We start from the raw sequence: 22101 nt of genomic DNA on the forward strand, positions 1-22101 counted from the left end.
TGCTATGTCCTCACTGCAGAAATCTGTCTTCAGAACCCAACCTCTCACAATTGCAGTGAGAATAAGGAAGAAGAAGATGACTGCTGAAGGGCTGCCTACACCCCCCCCCCATGAATTCTAATCCACAACTGTATGGATTACATTAATGCATCCCATTATGCAGTCTATCGCAACTACTGAGGGGCCCTTGCTTGGAGATGGAACAAACACGCTTTGATGAAATAATAAAACCAGTTTAATATGAAGTGCACACATCTACTGGCTGCGATCTCTGCCCTCTATCCCAGTATACACTAGTAAATTCTGTAAAATCAATAACATGTTTGTTTCTTAAGTTAAATCACCAGTTTATGAAATGGCAGGGGGAAATGGCAAACATCTTGACAGCTGCAAAATTTTAACAAGGCATCTCCAAAAGGCAAAATCAAACAAACAAGCAAAACCCTGATGGGGCCCAGAAAATAAGAGCACTCTTTGGTACATTGCCATAGCATCTAGTATTCTACGATACACTCCATTAGAATGGTCCTAGTTAATGAACAGGATCTTATAAGAATCAATCCTTGCATACTACACTCAGCACGGACTGTTTTTCGCTTCGCTCTGATTCTGGCCAAACCAGATGTGATGCTGGGAGTCCCATGAATAAGCTCCCAAGAAGTATGGTCTTACAAACGGATGTTACCCAACAGTGCTTCCTGATCTGAAATGTCTCCAGCACAAAAGTTAAAATACAGGAAATGATCAGGACATACGTAGTTGCTTGTGGAAACCATCCTGAGAAGGTTTACAGCCTATGTTATTCAATGGAGCTTACTCCCAGAAAAACTGTCCTTAGGATTCCAGCCTGTGTCCTATGTAGCTCAGCCCTTTGAGCTCTTTGGCCTAATAAGGTTGCCAGGCCCCCACTGGTCAGTGCTGAGGGATTGGGGAGGGGGGTTAGGGTCACCAGATCCAGGTTGGGAAACTCCTGGAGATTTGGGGATGGAACCTGGGGGACACAGGGACCTCAGTGGAGTACAATGCAGCAGAATCCACCCTCCAAAGCACTCCCATTTGCTCCAGGGGAACTGATTTCTGTAGTCCGGAGGTGAACTGTAATTACAGAGAATCCCCAGGTCCCATCTAGAGGCCAATATCCCAGCTTTGTCACTGGCTTCCCTCTCTAAAATGAAGGCAGAAATGGCTACTGGAATGCAAGTTATCAGCGCCCACTTAGAAGGCTCGAACCTTCTCTCCGAGTCTTTAGCTTTCTTTAGTGCTGTTCCTAAACACCATGCCTAATTTTTACCTCTTCCTCAGTCCAGCTTTTGTCATATCTTGCCTCTGACAAATGATAACACGAGCAAATTTTCAAAGAACACATTCTGTTTCTTTACTTTTGCATGTTTGAAAACAAAACAAAAACAAAACAAAACTCAGGCAATCACACCATCAGATGTTAACAAAACTAAACTCGAGCAAAATGGAATGCCCCACCCTTCATTTTAAGTTTTAAACATTCTTTAAAGCAACAACAAAAGCACTGGGCCCCCGGAGGGATACAATTATTGTTCTGAGCCTCTATATACATCAGTGCCATTAGCTTACCAGATAACACTGTGGATAGGGGGAGCAGTTTATTTCGGCAGCATCCCTGAGGCAAGCTCCCATATCTCACTGATTAGTTTCACTCAATTATGTTTTCTTAATTGTGCAAGCTTTTCTACAAGTTGCATTCTTGAGCCTTGGTAGGAAAAAAAATGAGCATCTACTACCTATTTTCTTCCTAGTCACTGCTAGAACTAATTCTGGTAACTGGCATCATTTAGTCTCAAAGCCATGCAAATATGCAAAGCTGTCCCAGCGAGGATCATCAGACATGCTTAAGAGAACAAGTACATTCATTTGTTATGGCTTTATATTATCCAAATGACAACCCCCCCCCCAAAAAAAATCCCTGCTTTGGCCCAGTGCCTTTCCACAGCCTCTCCCCTTGCCAAAAATATCAGAGTCCCAAGGAGGAAACGAAACACTGCCCCCTCCCCTGAAAGTTTCTTCTCTTCAGTGTAGCAAAGTCCTCCATACTGTTTGGGTCATGTTTTGTAAGTGCCTGTAGCACTTTTGAGAGGCTCCATGTCAGAAATCTATGTTGGACAGTTGTAGCTAATTGTAGCTAATCCATGTCTTCACTCAGAGATGGGGATGAACTGGACTCCGTCTGTCAATTTTTTTGGGGGGGGGGACTGTGACTTCTTTTCTTACACCCTGGCTACAGTCTGGGCTTGTGGAGGAGCAGCTGATCCACAATGGTAGGATCCACAATGGCAACATCACTCCCCCCCCCCAGGTTGTGTTCTGCCCATGGGCATTGTGCCCCTCAGGTAGAGGAAACATGGTCTCCTCCCACTGGGTGATTTCTTCCCCTCCCCACTCAGCCAGAATGGGGGTGAGGGAATTTTCTGCCTGCACGCCTGCAGACGGAGCTGGCAAGGATGAAGGCTGCTTCCCTGAATTATGCATAGATAGTTTCTGGGCTTTCACAGCCTCTTTTGCCTCCAATTGTTTTGATCTTCCCTTCCTTTTAGAGTCTGCCCCTGAGGCTGTTTTCCAATTAGTAGGGGAGATCTTGCATATTCCATTTGCTCTCTCTCTCTGACTTTTTTTTTTTGCTTTGTTTTGTTTTGCAGATCAAGGAGCTCAGTTTCTAAGTTCCTGTTCAGAGCATGCAAGGCAACAGGTCTGGAGGGGTCAGCTTACTAAGATTCCAGAAGGCATTCTAATTTGCATAGCCCTGCAAGGAGCAGTAGAAGGCATGACCTAGCCAGTATGGCAAACTTGGAGGGAACTTTGGCAATCTTTTCATTTGCTTTGCCACATTAAAAGGCCTAGTGGTATTCAACAAGCATGTGCCTGGAGGTCTGCACTGGAAGTTGCAAGTTACAGGGGATCTGAGATAAATCAGGATCCCAGTGCACATGGATCAGGGTCTCCAAACTACTTCCTCATGCTATTTTCCCAAACTGAAATAATCCTATGGAACAGCTACTTGTCCTGATGAGAAACCTCAGTGTGGTCATCAAAGTAAACTTCTCCAGTGTGTCAAATTGAGTCCCTAAGGTTATTTTGGATGAGGAAAAGGATGTGGAGTAGATGGGAGGAAGTTCCTTCTCTCTGCATGCCATGGTTCTGATGCAAACTAAGTACCACGTGCTTGGGAATTAAATTCCCAGCACAGAACTCCAGGCATGCATCTGACTTTGTGAGGGGTACATGAACTTTGTAATATTTCAGTCACCCCTTCAATGTGCATGCACAAACATGTCTCAGCACAGCCAAAAACTGTCTGGGACAATGCATACACAACAATGCAATAACTTAGTCTTCCCCTCTTAAAAAAAAAATCATGGATACAATGAAGATACTTTGTGTACCATGATCTCTCACTTTGCACCATGCAGGCCTCTCATTCATCTACATGGAGAAGACTGGGACGCTGGTAATTCAAAGGTTTCAGGATGTTCACTGAGTTTCATACTCAACAAGTACTAGTGAGAGCATATCCCAACTCTGTGTGTGTCTGGCTGGTGCTGCCTTTAGGTACCCTCCCATCCCAGGGAGCTAGCTGGAGCTCTGGTTGCCAACCATGGTCACATATAAGCTTTAGGAACTGGTTGGTTGGGGAATGGTATTGTTGGTGAGCTTCCAACAACAGCAGTACAGGGGACTGCCACAAAGAGAAAGGTCTCTGCATGTACAGAGGAAATGGAGAAGTTCTAAAAGCCCATGAAAGGCTGCAGCACTGGAGAGGTGCTTTTGATCTATTTCCTGTGTGTTGATCGCCTATGTTCATCTCCCTCTCTCTTCCTGATCAGGAGAGGTTGCCAAGTGATACTTGTTAAAGCAGAACTCTATGGCAGAGGTCCGCAACCTTCCGGTTGCTGCGGACCGCTGCTCCGGAGTGGCGGGAGAGGGCGGCCCGGGGCCCTGCGCACACGGGGCAGCCCCAGCGCAAACGCGTTTGCGCCGCTGCCATGCCGGCGGCTGCGGCTCCCTCTCCCGGCCCCTCCGGGCTGCCAGCCAAAGCGTCCGATTAGCTTGTGGCTTGGCAAGCTTCTCCCCCCCCCCCCATACAAGAAGCTTGCCGGGCCGCGAGCTAATTGGCTGCTTTGGTGGCCGATTTGCTCGCAGCCTGGTGAGCTTCTCGCTTTGGGGGGGCGGGAAGAGGGAGCTGCGGCCCAGCGCCAAGACCTTTGCGGCCCGGCACCGGGCCGCGGGTTGGGGACCACTGCTCTATGGAACAAGAAATTGGTTGCTTTACAGCAAGAGAAGCTTGTTGGAATGCCATCAGATTTTGCTTTAATAGACTCCTGGCGAAGCCCAGATGTATGAAAGTGGGCTGTGACGTAGGGGTTGCCACCTCTTCCTTTCTCCCAAAGTGATTCAGGGAGCTTCCAAGATAGAAAGGTTATTTGAATTGGGATGTCCCAGATCCTGGTCTGAATCTCTAATCACCAAGCAACACTGACTTTTGTGGGAAGTTGAATAGTAACATGCAGCCAGGCCTAGGTGTGTCACATATATTGGGTGGTAGCAATGTGCTCTGCTGCTGAGCCTGGTCCCAATATATCTTCCTTCAAAGGTCAAAACAGGCCTGGTAAGGGCCCTGCCCCTCTCTCTTGCTTTTTTACTGAACTGTGAGGTTCCCTGTGCATTTGGTATGCATAGCTTGCACTTTTGAACCTGCATGTGATTTCTCCCCAAAACAATTTCCTGGGGTATCTTCTGGGGGGGGGGCATAACTCAGACTCCCAAAGTCCAATCTGCACATAATGTAGGGCAGTGGTCCCCAAGCTTTTTATCACCAGGGACCAGTCAACACTTAACAATCTTAATGAGGCCCGAAGGGTTAGTCTTTTGCCGAGGGACATCACCGCCGCCTGAGCCCCTACTACGCTTGCTTTCCTGCCAGTGCCACTGACTTCCCACTGCCCACTAGGGAGGGCTGTCAGCAGCTGCCCAGCGCCACGCTGGGGGGGCGTGCCCCAACCATGGTGGCTGCTGGAGAGCACCAAAGTTGAGCTGGCGGGAGAGTGGCAGGGCAGCCCCAGAGGCAGCAGCTGGGGAGGAGGACGAGGAGGAGCCGAAGCCTGGTACCGACTGATCCACAGACCGGTACCGGTCTCCGTACCGGGGGTTGGGGACTACTGATGTAGGGCATATAGAGGAGCATGAGGGGAATGTCCCCTGTGATTTTGATGTATCTTGTCTGTTCTATATATTCCAGCGTCTTCACCTGTCATTTCCTCAGAAAGCACTGTCCTGGGGGCACTTTCTTTGCAGGGCTGTAACTTGGACCCTATGAATTCAATCCTCACCAAACTTGGAGAGCTGAAAGAAGAGAGGCTGTCAAAGGTGCCCTAGCATGCTGTACGGTATGTTTTGCTACATCACAAACCAATTTGGTATGTTTGGTGTCTAAAAGTTCATGATAGGTTGTGGCTCACAAACCAGGTGCTGTGTATGCGGCTACACTAACCATCCTTTAGAGGACCATGCTTGAGGTCCAGGGTAGGATTGAACCTAGTGTGGCGTCAGCCAATGGGCTTCAGGGATCTCCGCTGCAGGATCCAATGGTTTCAATCTACTCATTCAGGATCTAACCAATTGTGTATGACCACATGGTGATCCTTTGTCCTTGTAGTAAATAAATTGTAGGAATGGGTTTCCAGTGCAGTCTTGATACTACTTGTATCATGTTCTGACACGAATAAAGAGCTGCAATGATTCCAGCATCTGTGTGTTCCTGAACTCGCGGATCTAAAACCAGATATGCCACAAAATATGAATCAAAACAAACTGAATTCTCCTAGTTCATGCCCATTCCTCGTGATGATATCCAGCAGACTACGCACCCTATTTATAGACTACAGGGAATGAGTTTTCAAGGTAGCTCTTTGCATAGATAAACAAAGACATACCTCACTTAATCAACACTCTTCACCTTGCACAAACCCTGAACTTACTTTGAAGTTTAGAAAATGTTTATGGTGAGAAGCATGCATATACCTAGACTTTATGTACTGGCCTTGTTATCTTCCCTTATTGTAAAATTTTAACCTTGACAAATAAAACATTCATGGAAACTGAGGCAAAAAAAAACCCACTTTACAATGCAGAGGCAATAAAGTACAGTGATCCTGTTACTTTAATAATTGCTTAGAACACAGCATTTTACAAGTGTAGTTCTTCTGATCACTGCATGCATTAAGAACAGATCTTCTACACAGTTATTAAAGATACAGGAACACTATGGCCAATGATTACCTTCGTATTTATTTCATTCCTAACTGCTTGCAGCATTGTGAGCCAATGATGACAAGACACTCATATAGCTTTTAAAGTGCAAAACCTTAAGAATATCAAGCATCGTTTTTAAGTGTATGATTAGAGTGTTGTATTGAGTAACTTATATGATTAATGTTGAGCTCTGTCATTTCTTTCAGGTCACAGTATTCAACTTTGCTGGGAATAACCACTTGACTCTAATAAGCCAATGGGCTACCTATAAATGATAGATAAAGGTAAAGGTAAAGGTATCCCCTGTGCAAGCACCGAGTCATGTCTGACCCTTGGGGTGACGCCCTCCAGCGTTTTCATGGCAGACTCAATACGGGGTGGTTTGCCAGTGCCTTCCCCAGTCATTACCGTTTACCCCCCAAGCAAGCTGGGTACTCATTTTACCGACCTCGGAAGGATGGAAGGCTGAGTCAACCTTGAGCCGGCTGCTGGGATTGAACTCCCAGCCTTATGGGCAAAGCTTTCAGACGGCTGCCTTACCACTCTGCGCCACAAGAGGCTCATTGATAATATAAATGATAGATACATACCTTTAAATTATCTCAGTCTGAGCGTTTTCCTCTTTTAATGAGCATTACAGAATCTGGTTAGAGAGCTGAGTTCCAAATGGAAACTTTCAGAGTGTTCCTCAGAGGCTTTGGTGAATTTCTACCCTACCACCTTGATCTTTCTTTTCTCCTTTCAGCAAGGTTTAGCAATAAGCTACTCGTTATCCGATCTTTGGGTATATGCGTCACAGTAGTTTAAGGTAGAGGTGACAAAGCCAAAATACAAGGTCCACCACAAGTCTGCTGGGAAGGTATTGAACAGCTGAAAAGCAATGAAAGCCCTGCAGGCTCTGCTCTTAGAAATCCAATATCCTTCTCGGTACAGAAATGCTTCTTGGATTTGAGAACTGTCTATATCTACAACATGCCAATCTTGTCTTTAAAAGCACTTCACTCTTTCATAAAAATATATATATTAAAAAAAAAACTATTTCATAAGGGCTTTTCAAATATGTCTACCTTCACCCAGTTGGAATAACAGATAAAAGGCCACGGGGGAGGGAAGTACAAACAAACCAACAACATTCTTTTAAATTGGTACAAGGAAACCTCAGAGATGTAGACCAGAAGAAGAAACCAAAGAGTGAATATTACACACTGAACCTATGTATGATCCACAGGTTTTATTTATACCTCACTTTTCTCCCCAACAGGAACAAAAGGCATCTTACAACATTCTCCCCTTCACCATTCTAACCTCACAACAGCCCTGTGAGATAGCTTAGGCTGAGAGAGAAAGAGGCTGGTTCAAGGTCACCAACCAAGCTTTGGTTACAAATAGGAATTTGAAACTGGGGCTCACTAGATCTTACTTTAGCACTCTAACAGGTGGGAGAAGGAAAGGGCATTTGTGGGAATGGAAATAGTGCATCAGTTACTTAAGGGCATACAGCTTTATCCAGACACAGCAATTTTGCTATCTGTGTCACTGCAGCCTTATGACCTGACAAGAATAAGGGACCAATGAAAATCCAAAAAATCACTGGGGGAGGGGGGTTACTTAATGCACTGATTTGAACAAACCATTTGTTTTTTACTTCAAACATCTCAGACCCAAGATATGCAAAACTTATAGATGAAAATCGACAGGTAGCAGCAGTTACTAAAAAGTTCTGTGCAGATTTTAGAATTCGCCAATTATTGGTGAGTTAAGTCTTATACACTGCAGTATTTTAGTGTTCTTTTGTTAAGACATAGTCCTTCTGAACATGTAGCCCCACTGAATTTTATCTTATGCATGGGACTAATTTATATTATATTCTGATAAACTGGAAGATTTGGACTGGTCCATGACAGTAATCATAATGAAAAAAAAACTGCAGACATGTAACTATCTGTGAACAAAATTCCCTACCAGGATAACCTGTATATTCAGGGGTAGGTAGAAAGACTTTTATTGCATGAGGTCAAGGTCCTTAACAATATAATGAAAGATGCCTGAGCAGTAATAAATATCACAGTAAAAACACAACAAGGTTAAAATTGTCAGGACCAGGACATAGCAGAGAATGTCCTGGTCCTCAGGATAGACGTTCTGCACAAATCTTCTTGGCAGCCAATGCAAACGATGATGTCATATAGGTGACAATGATTATCATCAGATAACAGGTATTCTATCTGCCACTGAATGTGAAGGCAACCTGGCTAAAATGGCTGCAAGGAGCAGGGCATAATGAAGGAGAACCTCCAATTCCAGGACTACACAGATATATACTCACTGAGCAACTGGGGCATGCTGATAACAGCCAACTAACATGGTGGTTGCCATTGCTTGAAATCTGAGGGCTGGAAAAGCTTCTGGACCAACAGGGACCTCTGGTGAGATCCTGTTTGAAAAATTAAGAACTGATAACAGTTTTATTATCTAAGGTGGCAGAAATATTGACTATCAGGTCCTTATTTTTTAAGCCATCCAGAGTTAAGCCCTAAAAGTCAACAGTCAGAGTATGTTCTTGGAACAATGGAAAAGGGCTTATTATCCGAATTTATTTATTAGTTAGAAGACTACATGTCTCGTTCACCCATAATTTATGCATATGTGAGACCGTTTATGCACTGGAGGTTTCATGCCAGGCTGCAGGCTGGAGTTTAACCGTGGCAGGTTGCTCCATCTCTTCATAGAATCATAGAATCATAGAGTTAGAAGGGGCCATACCGGCCATCTACTCCAACCCCCTGCTCAACGCAGCCCTAAGCATCCTAAAACATCCAAGAACAGTGTGTATCCAACCTTTGCTTGAAGACTGCCAGTGAGGGGGAGCTCATCACCTCCTTAGGCAGCCTATTCCACTGCTGAACTTTTTTTACTGATATCTAGCCTATATCATTGTAGTTTAAACCCATTACTGCGTGTCCTCTCCTCTGCAGCCAATGGAAACAGCATCCTGCCCTCCTCCAAGTGACAACCTTTCAAATACTTAGAGGGCTATCATGTCCCCTCTCAAGCTCCTTTTCTCCAGGCTGAACACTCCCAAGTCCCTCAACCTATCTTCATAGGGCTTGGTCCCTTCCTGCACCCACACAGGGGAGCATTTGTCCCGGTGCATCTCATCTGTCCCCGATTTGTACTCCTGCATGAGAGCTGGGGCAGTGAAATTCCCAGTGCAACAGTCTGAGTGAGGTATTGCTACCCCTGGTCCTCTACTGCAATATATGAAAATTGTTCATGTTTGTTACACCTCGCCCCCCCCAAAAAGAACTCCCACGTGTGTATGTGTGTGATTGCATGTGATGACTCAATCATCCAGTAGCTATAAGACAAGTTTCCAATTGCTACAAGACAGAGGTGTTAATGCTGGGCAGATGTAGCTTAACTGCTGCTATGATTTAAGGAGTTTCTGATGGGTGGGGACTCTCATTCACTTGAAAAGGAGAAGCAGCTATGGGACTCAACAGAAGAGGAGGGGCAAACTGCTGATTGTTACTCATCATGGTAAGTGCCCAAAAATGAAAAACAGTGCCTTTTTTTAGGGGGGGGGGAGTGTTTAACATAAAAGGCAAACACTCATGGAGTTGTGCTCTCCTTCCTGGAATTCATAGTAATGACCCCAAAGAGTAATTTTCATGTATAATTTGGTTTTGGAATTCTGAGATGCACACCCTTATTACATATCAAATGCCATAATACATAGTTTCCATGCTGGCTCCAGCACTGTTGCTTTCATTTGAGCCAGTTGAAACCTTCTGATCTGAGCAAAAGTAATGTTCTACTATAAAAACACAGAAGATCATACTTTCCATTTCAAAATGTAGCAGCTGCAGCTGCAGAAAGCGCAGAACATGCACTAGCCGGTGCCTTAGTGCTCACACAGATGCAGTGGATTCAGGATAACAGGAATTCTTTATTCAGGGATGACTAATGGAGCCGGGGGGGGGGGGCTGCTGTAGGTCTAGGACAGACAACAGTGGAATGCTGCTAATCTGTCCCAGTGAGAAGTATGCCATTCTCCACGCCATATGGAGCAGCTTGGTGTAGTGGTTAAGAGCAGCTGCTTCTAATCTAGTGAGCTGGGTTTGATTCCACACTCCTCCACGTGCAGCCAGCTGGGTGACCTTGGGCCCATCACAGTCCTATTAGAACTGTTCTTACAGAGCAGCTCTTACAGAGCTCTCTCAGCCCCACCCACCTCACAGGGTATTTGCTGTGGGGAGAGGAAGGGAAGACTATTAGAAACCACTTTGAGACTCCGTCAGATAGTGAAAAGCAGGGCATAAAAACCAACTCTTCTTCTCTTTCCTCTTGACATAAAATACTTTTTTAAAAAATAGTTTGCAAATGCCATGCTTTGGAAGGGTAATGTTTGATAAGCCCTAAATCCATTCAGGCATGAGGAACAACCTGCATGTTTATTAGAACATTTACCAATGCTTTTTGGATGATTATGTATTTAAAACAGGGGAGGGATTATGACTTCACTATAAATATTTTCAATTGCACTTTTACTTGAACCAGCATATTTGTCCCTAGTAAATCTGTATAATCTGGTAGTTTCTGGTTTGGATGGCTCTGCCGCTCAGGCTGTTTTTAGCATCAGTCGAAGGGGCTGTATGTTGTGCGTGTGTGTTTTAATTTCACTAATGCAGAGACTAATGCCCTTGCTTACTGTAAGACTGACCTGTGGAAAATATGACCTTGTAAATGAGAGGCAGCAAACAAAATGGCAGTTCAAGCACACAGGCTTTCCTGTGGCTTCAATACCAGTCCTAAATACCAGTGATTAAACAAAAGTAACATAAGGCAATAGGATACGGCAGACATAAAAACTTCAGCCATCTGCTGGTTCATATGGAGCTCGCCCCAACTTGATGCCGCTAGCAAATGCATAATTTCATGTTTCTCCCTCAATCTCTCTAGTGCCTTCACTTATTCATAAAAATGTTGTGCAAATAATCATCCGAGAAGCAGAGCTGGCCATTTGTTTAATTTCCCTGTCAGTACAGAGAGAAAAGTTGCAAGAGGGGCTTGCTGCGACAGTCCCAATGAAAAGGCAGATGGGATCCAAAATAGCTCAGATGAGAGATTTTATTAGGCCAGCTGTGAAGGTAAAGTGTTTGGAAGCAACTTTTTGATTTTCAAAGAACACAGTTTGGTAAAATGCAAAAACGTGTCTTTTTTATTCTACCAATACTGCTGATCTGATAAAAATCCTCATCTAACCTGGTTAGATCCTATCAATGTAGGAAGACTTCAGAACAAAACACATCCAGATAAATCTTATCAAATCAACAACACACAATAATATTTAATACATCAAATAAAGTTTTACAAATCTCATTAAACTAAATACACTCATTAAACACACACACACAATACCATTGATTCATATTATGGATAAGATTGATTAAAACTAATAAGACACAATCTCTAATATGGTCTGTAAATTTCTGCTAATTCTACACAGACACTGGGGTTTTCCTGTTAGCAATTCCTCACCTATGTGTGGTCATCAGGAAATAGGATTATCTCCCTATTTCCAGCAGGGAATCTGAAGCATCATGAGATCTGCATAGTTGGGCAACAATCGATCTTCAAATAGTAAAGATTAGCTGGCCTGGAGAAAATGGGGTGCTTTGGTAAGGTGAACTCTAAAAGGCACTTTTAACCTAGTTGAGGTCTTTCCCCTCCCCAAACCACACCCATCCAAAATTTTAATCGAGAACCCCCCTGGTCAATGGTGTCTCGCTTTACCAATGTTAAAATCTGGTCACCTTACTTTAAATGTCTCCCGAGCCACCAAACAGCTGCTCCATGGGGACTCTTCTCTCTGCAGGATGATCTGCTGTCTGGCGGTTGATTCAGACAGATTGGTTCGCATTTTCAAGTTGGCTGAACTCATATCAGTGTACCAAATCAGTGATTCGGTTGATTCACATTTCAACAAATCAGGAAGACTTGATTCCAAAAAGTACCTAATCTTTTCTGGGTGCGCCTCCCTAAGCACAACAAACAAGGCAAGTCTGGATGATGGGGCTTGCCTCCTGTGAAATAGATTGAAAAACAAGTCCTTGGTGGACAAAAATTAGTCTTCTTTTACCCACAATGATGAAGAAAATCAACCGAGTGCACTAGAAAACTCCCTATCCTTACAGCAGCAAAATAGGAACTGGAGGGAGATATCATGTGATGCACTGGGTGAGAATTCCACATTTGTTTGGACTCCAACAAAATCTCCTCTTTGGAGTTTTGGAGCTAGAAAGAAAATGTCCCACATCTGGCCTCACAAGCACGGTCCCAATGTGGGACTTCAGGACAAGTGAGAAGATGTACTCTGATGACAGTACAAATATGTGCATGTCCTTATTCACTTCCTCCCAGCCTCTACTTGCAATACCTGAAAAAGATTTAATGACTCAGCCATCACATTGATACCAATCAGAATGCAAACTACTAATTAAGAAACCTGCTGCTGTTTTGTCTCCAGGCAGTTTTCAAAATTACTTTCCTTTGAAACCGACTTTCAGTTTTGTACCTTAAGATTCATGTCAATGTTATATTAACATTGATGTGTTTCAGCTTCATTCCTGAGAAACTAACTGTCTGACCTTCAGGTTTTTGAAACAATGCCTTGAAACATCTTGGAGACACCAAAATTTCTAAATTGATGTGGCTCTAAGAAAGCAGTTTTGAAAAACCCTTCACATATGCTAGATAGGGCCTGTACTTTAAAAAGAGAGAGAGAATCACCATGATAATTAGGTGTTTTCATGGGCCCCTGGAGAGACAACTGAAAATGAGATTTCATTTCTTGCCCAGATGTCAACCCACCCACAGTCTGAAAAAAGGGAAGCTGTTCACATTTTGCCAGGAACAATTAGTTACCATATACAAGATAACATATGACTCATGCGTCTTTCAGGACACATTATGCTAGTAAACACAGCTTGCATTCTCCAGGCTTCAATACAATCCTGACTGTCACTTCATACGCATCCCTCCTGCAATCCAAGGTGGCTTTGACTACATAAAGAGGGTACATTCTGTTCAATTCTGTTGCATCCATGATCTGTCCTTTTTATTTATTTAAAATCTGTTTAATTGTACCCAGCCATACCTACTCAGACTCTAGGTCAGGTTGTCAGACCTCCATACCTGTTGCCACTAAAAAATATCCCTCCTCCAGTCTGAGGTGAATTCACGTATGTAAGATAACACTCAGGGCAGCCAAAGGCAGCAGGAACAGAATCACAGTTCACTGTGGGGAGAAGAAACAAGGCAGTATCTCTGCTCCACTTAGTTCTCACCTGGCATGATGTATGTAGTTCTGCAGCTGTTAGGAGTCTGTCTAGGAATCCACAATTACTCAGATTAACACCTTGCTTGAGTGGAAATCATAGCACAGTCCTACAGCACAGCTTCCCCACACCCTACACAAGCTTTTATGTAATCTTTAAATGTGTGAGATAATCTTTCCAAGGCCCATGGTAGAAGCCAAGACGCTTAAATCCCAAGGATCATGAAATACGTGTTTAACCTTTATATACTACTAGGGGTAAAGCCCGTTGTATCCAGGAATACTACAGGCACTAGAGCTTGGTGGTGGGAATGGAAGGGGAGGGTTGTCCTGCATGGGGATCAAAGGGTGTTTTGTGGGGGGAGGGGTTGTAGTGGTGTGGTGGCAAATCTAGGGGAGCTGATCTCTTTAGTCTGGAGCTGAAATCCCAGGGTATCCCCAGAAGGAAATTATTCATCCAGTGGCAGGTAATTGGCATTAGGCCACCTGAAGTAGGGCCCTGACCTTCCTACGGCTGACTGCCGGCTGCTCCCTGAGACAAGACTGGAATTCTGCTGGTCCTCTTGAAGAGTGTCTGAAAGCTACAGCTGGTATAGAATGCAGTGGCTGGATTGTGGATTGGATTGAGTTGAAGGGACTGAAGTCTTGTTCAACATTCACAGGTCTCCATTTGGTTCTGGCCTCACACATGATCCTGCCTTATAATGAATCAGACCATCCATCAATCATGGTCAGTACTGCTTACACAGGCTGACAGCAGCTCTTGGCATACACCTTTTACATCAGCTGATCCTTTTTAATTGGAGATGTTGGGGACTGAACTTAGAACTTTCTGCATGCGAAGCAGATGCTCTACAACGTAGCCACAACCTCTTGATTTGAGGTGCTGACATTGACCTTTAAACTTTGCATGCCCTGGGGTCAATGTAACTTAAGGGCAACTCTCTCCCATCTGAACCTACCCACTCACCCTGATCATCATCAGAGGTCTTGCTTTGAGTGCCCCACCATCTGAGGCTAGATGGCTGATGATCCAAGAAAGGTCCTTCTCTACCATGGGACCACTTTGTTGGAACATTCCCTGGGGAGATTTGTTTGTTTCCCTCTTTTGATGCCATTCGTTAGCAGATGAAGATCTTTTTGTTTGGTCTGATATACCTCCAGCAATTGCTCTTTGCCACCCTTCGAGTGTTGGTTGCTTATGCATTTTTAATTGAATTTCATAATTTCAGCTGAATTTTAATTCTGTAAATGTTTTAATTTTTTTAAATGTTTGCTGCCTTTGGACCATGTTTGGATGGAAAGGTGGCATAAGTTATATTTTTAAAATAAAAAAAAGAAGTGCAATTGTGTGGGTTGTATGTCCTTCAACCACCCTATGTATGATTGCCAGCTTCCCTAAAGCTGTCATCACTGCTGCAAGTGAAGAGGCGAAGACAGCAAGGAATGTTTGCTTTCCCCACCCAATGTGCCCACAGGGATTCTGGAGTTCTCATCCCTGACATTTGTCCAGGTACTTTAAGTCATTAAACTGTTGCTGATGAGCCTAAGAAAATAAAAATGAAACAACAGGAGATAACACAAGTTCTGGTTCTCTGTCCCTGTGCTTATATATATAGCCAGTTTGATGTATTGGTTAGCAGACTTCTAATCTGGTGAGCCAGGTTTGATTCTGCACTCCCCCACATACAACCAGCTGGTGATCTTGGGCTCACCACAGTGCTGATAAAGCTATTCTGACTGAGCAGCCTCACCCACCTCACAGGGTGTCTGTTGTGTGAAGAGGAAAGGGAAGATAATTGTAAGCTGCTTTGAGACTCCTTCAGCTAGAGAAAAGCGGCATCTAAGAACCAACCCCGTCCCCCTCTCCCCCCTCCTCCTCTTCCTACTATGAGGTAGGTAAGGTTGAGGGATAAACTACTTGTTTGGGTTTTTATAGAGTTGAATCCAGATTTCCTGGGTGACCCAGACCCATCTTGGGTCGCCCACACAGCTGCTGTGGGAAATGGCTATAAAAAAAAAGAAAAAAGAAAAATAAAGAGGCCAAATGGGCTTGGAACACTACTGCATAGGGAAGAAGGCCTGTTGCCTTCCCTCCAAACCCATTTTCCTGTGTGGAAACATTTTTTCCTGGTTTTACTGCTCCATGCGGAGTATTCTGTTGACATGGGACAGCAAAAATGGGAAAAGAACTTCCCCACAGCGCTGTTTCCATGTGGGAAATGGCCTGGGGAAGGACAGAATCCAGCACCAACTTGTTAAAAACCTGGCAGTGTTGTTTGACCCTGAGATTACATGATGTGTTTTTTAATTTATTTTGACACTTATACCCAGCCCTTCCTCAGAGGTTCAGTTCAGGGATACCCAGCAAACCTGCATGAAAAAGCATGGATTCAGTCTTAGTTAGGCACCCTAGCCACTATACCACACAATCACTTTCTGACAGGAAACCATTTTAGGAATGGCATACACCTCCTCCCTTAAATTGTGTACGGCAACATGCAAACATAATTCTTTCCACACACTCATGTATAATCAAAATACAACACATTAAAAATAGCTAGCTGAGAATACAAACACATCCTTCAGCATTAAAGATAAGTAACCGCTGCAACAAACTTCTGCTAGGATTGTTCACTCTGGGAACAAACTTTACAAAGACTGAAGCTACTTCCAAAACTTCTATATGAAGGAACACAGGATGGCTGTGAGGAACATGGTGTTGCTTCTTTGCTGCAGTAACTTCAGGCTTGGGAAAGGATGGGCTTGAGGAATAGCTGCCACAGGTGATATATTTAGCTATCCACTCAACAGGTGAAATCAAGTAGTAAAAAGTTCACCTTAAACTGTAAAGTTGGCAAGATCAATCAATCCACATGGTCGATGTTAGGGTTGTGCGTCCAAAGCGACCATTCCAGGCCGACGCAACCAGTGCCGCAGCGCAGAGGGGGAGGAGAGGCACAGGTGCTGGTGTTCAACCTGATGCCTGCACACATGCCAGAGCTCCGCACCTATGTGTGTGCACCAACTGACGCGCCCTCCCCCCTGCTGCATGGTGGTGGCTGCGTCAGCATGTAACTGCCACTTCAGATGCCGCCACACACAACCCTAGTTGGAGTTGCCTTAATGTCTGGGGGTCTGCAGGCGTATGTGTTATTAATCAGAGATTGTACAACTTCAGCCCTCATTCAGAAACACAACAAGCTGTGTAAAGGATAATATCACTGATACCGGAAAACAATAAACCACCGAAGCTACAACAACCGGAAAACAATAAATCACTGACGCTACAACATGGGCAATAAATATTCAAAATGGAAGGTTAAAGAAAAGGTGGCCTTCTTCTACAGCACCACTTGGTATTTAGGTGGCCATGAACCAACAGGTTGCTTACAGTTCTTGCCTTTGTCTCTTAGGAACAGAATCTGCGAACTACACCTACCTGTGACTGTTTACACAAGAGTCTCTTAGTATGGTCCTAGACAAACCCAACAAGATGTGAAAGATGAGATTTCCCTTTTTTTTTTTTTTAAGGCACACAAAACTGTCTTTGCCAGGGCAAACTGCACATTCAGAGGGAAGTTCTGAATCGCGGAATTGGCATGAATTGGCACTCTCTCATTCAGTGGTTTCTCTGGAACTTCAAAGCTGCTACGTGAGATTAAGGAGAACTCTACACATGGATCAAATTGTTTCTTCTGTTTTGGCTCCTCAGTATCTTTCAGGAACTGAAAGCAAGTTGAAGGAACTGAAAATCTGGAACATATCCTACCTGATGACTCTTGGATTGGCACTTCTATAAATGCAATCAGGATTTCTTTTCTCACAAGCAGAAAGCCAAGTTTCCCTACCATATTTAGCAGTACAAGGCATTAACTGGACTAATTTATGTATCCTGCAAGCTTGCAAATTAAACAAAAATGGTAATTCACAATATCATACATTCAGTCTTTCAACTGCACCTTATTTGAAATGCTGAACACTTTCTTGCTATTTATTTGTTATCCTTTCCATTCGGCCATCATCTGCTCATTTAGAATTGCATCCATCTGGATCCAGCTTTACACAATGGAATTAGAAAGCAAGTCTCTGTAATCCTTGAAGAATTTACTCAACCTGTGCAACAGCTTATCCTGACACTTATGATAATAAGTGACAAATTCAAATGCTGATGTCCCAGGAAGTGTTACATCACAAATTTCCAAGTTGCGATAAATCCATTGTTTCATCTATTCTCCAGCGACTTAATGACAGCTCTTTCACAAAACATGTATATCCCACACCAATCATTACACTAAAACAAATATACATAAGCCAATATCATCAAGATCAAAACCCCAGATTAATCTGTTGACTTGGTCATTTGGAGGGGTTTAAATAACATTCCTAGAACCACTGCTCTACATGGTCAACAACAGAACAGAAAATGCCACCAAGGAGGAGGTTTATCAGACAACAGAGAAGAAAATGAACCCATCTGGACATGTGCAACATTCTAAGTAATTTATCTCAGTGTGTTGGATCCAATGAACTATATAAGGTATAGCTTCCCCCTCCCCCCACCCCAAGCATCTCATAGTAGATGTGGCTGGGGGTCAACAGAGTTTCAGTGGAGTCTGATGCTATGCAATGGGCTGCTCCTGAGCACTCTTACATAAGCTCTTCCATAAATGGAGCAAGAACAAGCTGAGGTCTACCGATTATCCCTTCTTACTGGAGGAGCTTTTGCCACATTTCACATCCTTGATGATTCCCAGTCATCGGAACTAACTTATTAAGGCTGTGGAGCAGAAATCTATTCTGTGCACTCATTCTGTTCACTGGATCCAGATCAATATCTTTTTCCCAATAAGGATGGGTTTTGAGTCAACTGTGTTCCTTAAAGAGTTTTTCTTCTTCTCTTTAATCAGAAGATAGACCTGTGTTTTAGGCATTTGAACAGAGTTTTACAAATTACCATCCTCTTGTGAGCAATTGGTTGAACTACCATGAAATGAATAATACTATTGGCATATATATGCTACCATTTATAGATTTATATGTTCTTGTAATTTCTTTTGTTATATTAGTCATCGGAGGGTGGGAAATAAGGAGAAGGATTTATTCTGAATCTGTTGTTCCGTTGTTATGCTTTTTCGTCATATAATGTGTAATTAAAAAATTAAACCATATATAGGTCAGTATACATTCATAACAGCATAATGGTCATACAATAATATTGTTTTTATATATAAATTCAAATTGATTTTAAAAGGAAATTTGTTTGGTCATTGGGTTGTAAAGCCACTAGTGGAAGCACTCTAAACCAGCAGATGGAGCCCTCCTTCATGTAAGAGGCTCAAAGTACCTCTACTAAAAGAACAAAACTGCAGGATCCAGCCCATTAATACTACCCAGTGGAACTCTGTACATTTGGACAAGCCTCAATGAATCTCAAAGCAACTAAGCCTCCAGCCAAGCAGAAACAGCCATTATTCCCAATTCTACAGAACAGCTCTGAAAAGTAGCCTGAGAATAGTCACATCTAGATTTACCCACACAGCAATGTTGATATTGTAAGCATATTTTCAGTTCATTCATCCTCAGATGAAAAAAAAACAAAACATGTCTGCAAGCTCTTTTTGTCAACATTAGCACATACCATACATATGAAACATAACAGTCTGTTCTTATAACTGCCCCAAAGGAATAACTACCCAAGGGAGCTATTAGCCCAGCAATTATCCTAACAGGTGGGAATACTGCTCTGAGAATTCATAGCAGTTAGGATAGACCTATTTCCTCCTTTCTTGCCTGACTTCTGACAAAATTAGATAGCACATAGAAACAGACTTACCATCATCATTCTGGGCCAAACAATCCATGAAGACAAGAGAAACCGCAATCCCTATTGCTAACCATTTTGAGAGACAAAGCTGCTGTAACATTTTATGTCACGCTTCAGTCAAGGCAGATCTGAAAAAGAGATGAGGGGAAAGAGAGAGAGAGAAAACAACAATGTATATGTTGTCTTTAGCCAGGATGTGCAGTTCCAACACAAAACATACTGGCATTGCACAATTAATTGCCTGTTTAACCCCACAGTATCATTGACTATGTGTCTGCTTTTAAAGTATTTTCTTCTTTTTAAAATTAACTGACAGCTTGTTCTGCCCTTCTCCAGGGCACATGACAGAAGGATGAAGACCCAGGAGGAAAACAAGGAACATGTCTGACACAAAGCTGGCACAGGGTCAAGCTACACACTTCATGAGGACACATGAAGCTGCCTTATACAAAGTCAGACTCAGGGCCAAACTAGAAAAGGCAGCAGACATCCCTGGATCCCCCCCCCCCAGAGATGTGCTGCTATTTTAAAGAATTGGTTACCAACTGGACACTTCTTTACACTTCTTTACACTGCTCTACAGACGTTCAATTCTGGTAATCTGGAATGAGGAAGGGATCCTACCTCTCCCAGATTTTTCTAATCTGAAATATATCCAGGGGCATGGCCTGTATGCTTCCTAGTACCATTTCAAGTTTGGAGGGGGGGGGACTGTTCTAAGGGACAGGTAGAATCCCCTCACCCCTCCACACTATAGTGGTCCTGGTTAGAACAAGATCCCTGTGGCATTATTAAGGAGTTCCTCTTTAGGGAGTTCCTCTCTCTCTGTCCCCTAGGGATGGCACCTCATCTAGTTTGGCACTCAGAGATGTGAGGGGGGAGAAGACACCCTGATTTTTGTCCAAGGACTATTGGTGGAAATTTTGGAGACCAGTGGAAACAATTCTGATTGGGAATAAGTGAAATATGAACACTCAGGTTGTGCAGTATTAAGGATTGTTTAATCTAAGATAAACCACCTTAGAAAATAATTCTTGACTACACTGCAGACATTTAGAACATATTTTCAAGCACATGTCTCATTCAAAGCAAACAAATCTTGGGCACAATTATTATTAATAATATATAACATAATAGAAGATAATATACTATTGAAAACGTCCAGTTGTTTAGGCATTATAAAACCTAATGTGATCATGAAATGTGCTATTAGTCCTAGAGTAACTATGGCTGTATAGTCATCTTTTCTGAAATCATATTGCCTCTCCTTTTCTGAAATCATATTTCCTTGAGCACACCCAGCTTCTAGGACTTTATGTCACAACAGGGACATTGAGAATCCCACGTATATCAAACCAGAGAACCGTGATCAGACTATGAGCAATAAAATGTGGTTGCAAGATTTAACAATGCAATTTCCACAAAAATCCTCTTTGAAACTGATAAATGCTCCTTGCTTATGGCTCTTCGTGATCCCAAATGCTCAGGCCATTACCATTTTTTCAGGATTAAAACCTGATATTCCTTTCCTGGGTATCCCTTATAACGTGGACCTGCCCTATAATCTAAGGAGCATGGTGCTGTTGTAGCAATGACTTCTGAAATGTGCTTCTTTTCCTCCAGATGCTTGTTAATGCACTTGCCCTGTGTTGTGTTCAGATACAGCCCACCATGCCAGACTTGAGAAGCAATGCATATTAGACAACAACATCATATGGATGATTCAACTAATTCTACATACAATGCTGCACTTGAAGCCATGACAAAGAGCCTCCATGTGGATGTATTCTGTACAAAACTATGTCTTCAAAATAATATACTTTTCTTAAAGTTATATTTTCTATTTTCAACTTGCATTTCCCCCTACCTTGAAGACAGCAAAAATTAAGGTTTTTTTTTTCATAAGACTATTTTACCTACTTTTCTTTCTGAAGGCAAACTTTTTTTTAAAAAGGTCCCACGCACCTTAAGGCTAAAAGTAACTAATTGGAGCAAAACAGCTTTGGAAAACCCAGTTTAAAGTTTAATTAACCATGAGAGGGCAGCATTTTATCCTTTAAGCCTTAAATGTATATGAATCCTTAATGAATGTCAATCTATTCATCTTCATCCACCAAAATGAGTTCAAGAGCCTATATGAAAGGGAATCGTAGATTCATAGCACAGAGAATAGTACTTTGCAGTTATTTCTGACGTTAGTATTGAACATTCACAACTGTAAATGTATAAAAAGGCATTTATACTTTAAACTTAGTAAGTAGTGCAATTTTATATAATGCATTTTATATTAAAACTTAAGAACAGCCCTGCTGAATCCAACCATCTAGTTCAGAATCTGGACTCGCGCAGTAGCCTACTAATAAAGCTTATACTTTATAACTATGACATATATTTAACTTTCCTTCAATATTTCCACTGTCACCTCCAACAACAACAAAATCCCTTTGATGGCTTCAAAATTTCTAGCAATTTTACATCAGACCACTTCCCTGACTTGGATAGCTGAACCTCATCAGATCTCAGAAGCTAAGCAGTGTCAGCCTTGGCTAGCAATTGGATGGGAGATCACTAAATAATACCAGGGTCATTACACAGAAGCAGTCAATGGCAATCTACCTTTGAATATCTCTTGCCTTGAAAACCCTACAGGATCACC

At 42.9% G+C, this 22101-nt stretch overlaps 1 protein-coding gene across 9 annotated transcripts in view; it reads right to left on the reverse strand.

The window, feature by feature from the left end:
- The window catches only part of PCDH15 (protocadherin related 15), an 886705-nt gene that overhangs the window by 392561 nt on the left and 472043 nt on the right, over positions 1–22101 (reverse strand). For 8 of the 9 annotated variants that reach the window (XM_077350402.1, XM_077350403.1, XM_077350405.1 and 5 more), the window contains one exon: positions 19455–19573. The exons of the other annotated variant lie outside the window; for it this stretch is intronic. In XM_077350402.1, coding sequence (XP_077206517.1) covers positions 19455–19545 — 91 coding nt within the window. In that variant the 5' untranslated portion in view covers positions 19546–19573. The remainder of the gene's footprint in view (positions 1–19454; positions 19574–22101) is intronic. 9 annotated transcript variants of the gene reach the window in all.

Source organism: Paroedura picta, chromosome 8 (assembly GCF_049243985.1).
Source record: "Paroedura picta isolate Pp20150507F chromosome 8, Ppicta_v3.0, whole genome shotgun sequence".
NCBI classification, from domain to species: Eukaryota; Metazoa; Chordata; class Lepidosauria; order Squamata; family Gekkonidae; genus Paroedura; species Paroedura picta.